The following is a 7,758-nucleotide window of genomic DNA, read 5'->3' on the forward strand; positions in this document are numbered from 1 at the left end:
AGAGATGTGTATAAGAGAAAGCAGTTAGACTTTCGAACAAAATTATTTTGATGATGACCTAACAAAAATTATTTTCAGATTTTTTTTTGGTCTTCCAGCAAAATCGTTCTTTCCGTGCAGCAGTTATTAAATTAGAACGTTAAATATGAATTTGCGGTAATGTAAAGATAGATAAAAAGTCCGAGTTAAAACATGGTCTTGCGAGAAACGGGAGAGAACGAACGATCTCGCACCTTCTCCAAGTCCATCGACGTGATGTACGCCGTCGACACGCACACTCGTCGCCCATAAACCACCGGCCGGACCGGGGGAACCCCCCATCGCAATTCCGTCCGTGAAACCTCGTACCCAACAACCTTTGCCCTCGTGCCCGGAATAAACCATTGCCGTACTATGGTTGGAAACCGTTTCTCGATTTTGACCCCTCCCGCTCGTGTCGCAAACTTCGGCCATATTTCGTACCGAGAACGAATGTTTCCTTCGTTTCCTTCGACTTTGTAGACTCTGGGATACACACCTCTCCTTTCATCTCTCTTCCTCTCTCCGATCTCGCGGCTCGATCTCACTTCAAGAAAATTCGAGTTTAACTTTATTTCAATTCGCGAGTGCGATTTTTTTTTCACTCGCGCGTCAAAGCGTTTAGAGTCGAAAGCTCAAGTTGTAAATATTTTAAATTTAAATCTTTTACAAGATTTGAAGAATACAGATAGATTTGTATAAATCTTCAATGTATTTAAAAAAAATCCAAATAAATTGCGATAAATATGCCACTTAGAGTTCAATTGAACTTAAGTAATTTCAGAAGGAAAGGCGAAAGAAAAAATAATTTCTATAAATACTAAATAAATTAACTAATTTTTGTGGATAAAGAAAAATCTGCCAATGTTTTTCCTTAAAAAAAACTGAGAGATGTAATTGTAGATGGAATTCTCTCGTTTGTTTTTACAGCACAATAAACTTCTGGTTGGATAGTTGTTGCTGCAGCAGCTGTATAGGAGAAATTATCTCGTGTTCAACAACAATCCCTCGAGTTTTTCGCTTTCAGACGTCTAACCGACGCACGGCGCGGCGGCGCCGGCCAGTACGCGGATATCGTCGAAGTTCGTAGATTTCCGACCAACTTCTTTCCGTTGCCTACGTTGCAACTCGTTTCTCATTCTTCTTTCATTTTTTTTTTCATCCCTCAAGAGGATGAGATTAAGAAGTCCACCGGGGAAAGTCGCGGGAGCTCGTAACGAACCGTAGATTACCTATCGCGCTCGACCGCGCCGCAGGTAAAGAAACGCAACGAGCGGGAAATAAAAAGAGAGGCGTTTGTAACTAATCGCGAGATATATCGATAAGAATAATTGGCTGATCGAAAAGAAACACCTCGCGTTCGCCGCGACGTTGCGTTATTTATCGGCGCGAGCTTTTATTACCGTTTCCACTTACGAAATTAAACTGCAAGCGATATGTTTCAACAGAGACTTCTACTCTCCCTCCCCACTGTCCCGTCTATATATTTATATTCCATCTCTGTCTTTTTTTCTCTCTCTAATATTTAGGGGAAAATGGCTCATTAATGTAATAATCGTTCATTACTTTCAAACGGAATTCCGAACGGAAATGAATATCGTTGAGCATTAATTACATTCAACATTACCATATATTTCATCTCGCGAGAGACAAATAACACTTTTCGCAAAGACTTCTAACTTTTTATGTGGGATATTAAAATATCCTTTCATAAATTAAAAAAAATTATTATTTAAATATTAAATTCTATTATCACCATGTCGTAAATGTAAATTCATGTTTTCAGATTTTATAAGGATTTCCGTGAAAGAACAAGCATATTAGCGTCACGCAATTAAAATGCTTTCTTTTTTTAAGCACTTAAAATTACAGTGCCTTACGTTCTTACGACACTGAGAAAAATCCGTGAACGAGCGTAACAAAGACGCAAGACAAAAAAATTTTAGACGAGAGCCACTGAGATGGGTTAACGAGGCGGTTTTGTCGTGACGGCGACGCAGCACAGGGGGGATATACAATAATTGAAGGATCCAAATGATACTTTGATGGCCGCATTCCTCTCACGTTTCCTCACGAGAACTGCTTTTTCATTGGAAGTGCGCTTCTTCAGCACGCACCCCCGCGGAAATGTATTTGTCTACCCTTCCCCTACAGACAGTGGATCGCTATAGCAATGGTAATAAAGAGAGAGAAAGAGAGAGAGAGAGAGAGAGAGAGAGAGAGAGAGAGAAGCAGAAACAGAATGGGGTTTATTGCGCTGTGGAAACAGTTCTTTCCGGCAAAACATAAAAACTGAAGGCTACAAGAATGCAGGAAGTATAATAATGAAAGGAAAAATATGGGAATACACATGAGGTCGCCCGATGTCCACTTGTCATTAAAATTTTTGCAAGAGGTTTGCACAAAACAGTAACGTAATTTTAAAAATATATAAAAAATGTAAATTTAATTAAAATAGATAAAAACAATTAAAATTAAAAGAAATAAGATTTTATACAACAGTTAAAATGTTTATAAATTTTTTCATTAATATTTAGATTATAAAAATAATTCTCGTTATATTGTCAGATTATTCACAAAAGTCCGTCTTATTAATTTACGGTACAATTGAGTGCAACTGAAAGCAAATAAATCCGATGAGAGAAATCACAGCGCGCTGGAAGAACAAATAGAGAAGAGGCAAAAATAAATTTCTCTCATATAACAACTTTTCTTTCTCTCGTCCACACAATTTCTCGCAAAAAATTGCAAAAACACGCACGATTCCACTATTGCTAATATGACAGCTCGGTCGATGAAGCGAACATCGTGACCGATACACAGGGATAGGGAATTACGGTCTGTTTGCGCCGTTCGGGTTGCGAACGGCATTTTTCTTCACACACGGAAGAAGGAAAGCGCGGAGAGGAGAAAAAGCGGATGTGCTTTTGTGAGAAAACAGGCGGCTCGCGTTTCCGCGTAATCCGACGGAGAAGAATGAAACTCGAGGGTAATGGGAAGAGAGAGAGAGAGAGAGACTTATACTTCGCCTTCATCCCTCGAAGGCGACACGGCGCAGCCGGATCGACGCGGCACGACGCGGGCGGGATGAAACGGTCGACGTGTCGGAAACATCCGCTCGCCGATTCGGATGAGGGAGAAAGAAAAAGTGAGACAAAGAGCTGGCGACATGTGCGTCGCGATGAGTGAAGAGAGCGAAGGGAAGAATTCGGGCGCGAATTTCATTCGCGACGGGAATGCAAGCGGAAAGAAGTAGACTAAAGAAGTGAATTCCGCGTGGGAACGCAACTCCGCGGGACTTCACTTGAGAAAGTACCTACATCGTCGAGAAGTCTCTTAGACAAATGTTACGGATTTATGCAGACAAATTATATAATACAATTGTATAATAAAAGTTCTGTATACGTATATTATAATTATTAAATTTTGGATTAATAGACGAAGAATCTCCTGTACACAAATTCTGAGAGCATACTCCTCTTTCTCAACGTTTCTATCATTTGCCATATATAGAGAAAAATGTAATCGCGGTATACATATAAATAATATTTTTATCTGCTTTGGCCTTTCTCTTACAATTAAATATTAATTTTAGAAAAAAATTAATACTATAAAAGATGATTGAATTACTTTTTTCTAATAAAGACGTCTCTTATTTTTATAATAATTGTTTAAGAAATCTCGTTTTAAACTAGTTCGATGAACTTCTTCGTCGCCGAATATATAAAGCTTTTACGTGCCGAAAAAGCACTTCAGCTTATCGCCGATCGCGTAAACACGGCGATCAAACTTTGCGACTTTGTTTATCGTTGTCGCGACGGCTCCGTTAGTATCGTAAAGAATGCGGGGCGTAATAACGGCACGATATAGAAAACATTGCGATTTTAATGACACAATCATTTTAACTTTTCTCAATTTTATAAGGGTGTGCCATATCGATTACGATTCGAGTATATCTTGTAAACTGCCTGCCGAAGATGTCACGATTTCAAAAGTCTCTATTGAATACGTTGAAATTTTAGCTCTCATGTATGCTTTCATATTCTGCGCCAGCCGCCTGTAATATTCGCTACTGAAAAATATATTATGCATCATTTGCAAAAAACATTTGCAAAAAAATATCGCAATTTCTACCATCACGTTATTTATCATCAAGAGTTTCAACTTTTAAAATAAACGACCGTTCCATTTCTTCACAAAATCTATTATATATAGTGTTTTCGAAATAAATCAATGCAGACAAGGTCTCGGCGAACAAAGTTGATTCCAGATTCATCGGCTGCGCTGAACTTTCACATTTGTATGTACGTACGTCGATCGGTCGAGATATATTTCGCCGCGACTCACTGCGATTTCATCTGATCACGAAATATATTGGCGAGTATTTAGGCGGAGGCGCGATATCGCCGCGGCCGCGCCGCGCGACGAAGCACTACCGTCGCACGAAGCGGCAACGAGACAGGTAGCCTTCGTTCAGGCGAGCGAATCAGCTGTGCGTACCACGTGCGTAGTAGGCGCGCGCGACCTATCCCACTCTCCCTCTTCCCTCCTGCCCGCACGCCGTCCCAAGGGTCGCAACTCCCACGCGCGACGCCTCATTCATAAATCGAACGCGCGCGCGTATAATTCTACGGATGTGATAACTTCACGAAAAATTGACGCAACGACGAGAAGGGATCACCCGCGCGGAACGCGGTCGTCGGCGCTTCGGTTTCAGCATCATTGTACAATATGAAGTCTCTCTCTTCGATTAACGTGATCAGCCTCTTGAATGAAGCGATTTAATTCAAATCGAATGAGAGAATTTCACTTACAATTACATTTCTCGAGTTTTTTTTTTTTAAGGAAAAACATTGGCGGATTTTTCTTTCTCCACGAAAACCTGCACTTAATTTATTTAGTATTTATAGAAATTATTTTTTTTTGTCTCTCCTTCTGAAATTATTTAAGTTTAATTGAACTCTAAATATTTCTCGCACTTCAATGAATGTGTATCCCCCCCCCCCACACACACACACACACACACACGCACGCACACGCACACGCACACGCACACGCACACGCACACACAAAATATATTTTACATATTATTATTATTATTATTATTTACAGCTACTTATTTTACATTATATGATACATTCGACAATTGATTATTATTATTATTATTATTATTATTATTATTATTATTATTTACATCTACTTATTTTACATTATATGATACATTCGACGATTGATATGCGCAGAAAGAACATCCAATAAAAATCGTCGAATTTCTCCTGGGATCGTATCGTTAATTGCAACGCAACGAAAGCACGTTGCGGCAAACGCACCTAATTTAGTTTTTTTTGGTGTTATGAAATATTGCAAAATACTTGTACATAATGTACCTATATTGAAGGAGCTTTTGTAGGCGAGCAATTTCAGTGCCGTAACTGGAGCATGAAGAAGAACTGGGCACGTCGGATTAGAAGTTACTATAGCGCGCAAAGGGAGAATACTTTCTTCTCACCTCGCGGAAACTCCCCCGAGTTGCAAAATCCGTCTGTAATTTACGCTCCGCTTTTGTTCACCGGGCGTAGAAAACACTTTCCGTTTATAATTCTAGAAGGCCGGGGCGGCCTCGCGACTCTTCGCGTTAACGCGAAATATTGTTGCTGCCGTATTGTTGGTTCCACGACGGTATTTCCTATTTCGTCCCCCTCCTTCCCTCCTTCCTCACCACGTTTATTTCTCGCGCGTAATTTTTGGTGCGTTGCGGTTCAAATATTGATGCCGCAAACAACCGGGAATGGGAAAGCAAGGCGCGAACGAAAATAAAAAAATAAAACGCCAGAAACGCGGGGATCGCGTCATGCATCGCGATCGACGATATATGTTGTATTTTTGGATTCCTTTTGCACAGCTCGCGGTATAGTATCCCGGTATCCCGGGTATATCTTTCTAGATTCACGTATGCAAGCACAGCCATCGTAAATATTTCACGCGACGCATGTATCGCGTATTTTATTACCTGTTCACAAAAGTTACAAACAGACCGATTTCTATTCCCGTGCGGAACCATCGTGCCACTTTATGGTTGCAAAAATCGAGCGATCCTCCGGGAAACCAGTCTGGTGTTGCTATATCTAACTCGAGTAGACTTTCGAAAGAGATTGCATCCGCTTCCGAAGAACTATGTATGTACCTATACATACGAATAAAATGAACCTGTCTTTCTCTGCTATTAACGCACAAAAGTTAAATCAGCTAAATTTTGCGACGTATGTGCAGTGACTTTATAATTTTTCTGATGATGGTGCGCATCTGGTGTAAATTGTATTAAAATTAAACAATATTTTTTTCTACATCTGTAATTTTTATAAAAATTCTTGGAAAAAATAAAAAATTCCAAAATTTATAATTAAAAATTTACAATTTTTATTTAATTAAATTTAACCCTAGGTACACACTGGTAACTCTTTTGGTTATCTTCCCACCCACTGCGGAGTCTGTGAAACCCCTTAATTGTAATACGTTATATCCGAACTGAAAGCATATTTTTTAACTCAACGCGTGAAATCGATACGCCAGAATCTGACAAAGATAAATAAACAAGAGTCAAATAAAAAATATTTTCAAACAATTTAGATACATAAAAAAAATATTTTATTTTCAAGTAATTTTAAATGTTTAAAAAATTTGTGTTTTACAAATTCGACAAAAATCGACAAAAATGAGAGATCGCATGGGGTACTTCGTACCCCTGTGTGTGTACCTAGGTTAATTAAAATAATTTTTTCGATATTTTATAACTACTTATATCTACATTTAACATCAAAATCAACTTCTTTCTTTCTCTCCCCCCTCCCCCCCTCTCTCTCTCTCTCTCTCTCGTCATTCTTAAGTTTGTGAATTGCTTGTTCGTAATATCGCGCCAATTTCCACCACTGCAATGCTCCAACATGTCGGTTGTAACAGCGGCGGCCGCGACCAATGGCGTCAGTGCGAGACGAGGACGAGGCGTATCGAGAACCTCTCGCTTTAACGCAGTTGTCAGTCCACATTCGTGTCTCGGACTCGAATTGTGCGCGCTAATCGTCAAGACAACGTGCGTCACACAAGTTTCGAGATGGCGATGAATTGCTTTCTCTGCGAGCAACACTCCGCGGATGCACAGGCGACACCATCTGACGTGTAAGGCTTAAGTTGGCGCATGCGTACGCTGACGTGTGTGCGTATATGTATATGTATGATGTGTATACATGTACGATGTGTGGGCTTGGTACGCGCCTGTGTAATAACGTATCTCGACAGGTAGCTAGGAAGATACTTGATGAATCAATATATTAATTTCGTAACGATATTTAATCGTATACGATTCGTCAATATAATTCTACGATTCAATGAAATTAAAAGGATAAACAACAGAAAAATAAGCAGAAAGAAAGGGAAAGGGAAAAGAAAAAAAAAGAAGATATTGATGATTGTGAATGGAATTATCAGAGATGGCGCAGTAGTAGGGTTTCCCTAGTAACATTTAGGATTGTAAACGGATTTAAGAGGATGCTTAAGCCGTCTGTTTTATCGACAAAAATACCATTTTTGTTGGTTACTAATTACTTCGTATTAATCGCATAGAATAAAATTTTCTTTTCCACGATTAAAACACACATGCTAATGTATCTGGCTCTGGTGCATTTTGTACCAAAAACGGGAAAAATGAAATAATTACAGATTTCGTTATCCATTTTAACCTCAACA

At 39.4% G+C, this 7,758-nt stretch overlaps 2 protein-coding genes across 4 annotated transcripts in view; one reads left to right on the plus strand and one right to left on the minus strand.

Annotated features, from left to right (window-relative positions):
* LOC105455525 (stromelysin-3-like) overlaps positions 1-7,758 on the minus strand; it is a 223,223-nt gene that overhangs the window by 15,265 nt on the left and 200,200 nt on the right. The gene's annotated exons all lie outside the window — the stretch shown is intronic.
* The window catches only part of LOC105455524, a 3,580-nt gene continuing 2,781 nt past the window's right edge, over positions 6,960-7,758 (plus strand). Inside the window, exon 1 of one of the 2 annotated variants that reach the window (XM_011698909.1) lies at positions 6,960-7,191. In XM_011698909.1, the coding sequence (XP_011697211.1) occupies positions 7,127-7,191 (65 nt within the window). In that variant the 5' untranslated portion in view covers positions 6,960-7,126. Of the gene's footprint in view, positions 7,192-7,212; positions 7,312-7,758 lie in introns of those variants that run through there. The other variant, XM_011698910.1, reaches the window with a different exon arrangement.

This window comes from Wasmannia auropunctata, unplaced genomic scaffold, assembly GCF_000956235.1.
Source record: "Wasmannia auropunctata unplaced genomic scaffold, wasmannia.A_1.0 LD335900.1, whole genome shotgun sequence".
NCBI lineage: Eukaryota > Metazoa > Arthropoda > Insecta > Hymenoptera > Formicidae > Wasmannia > Wasmannia auropunctata.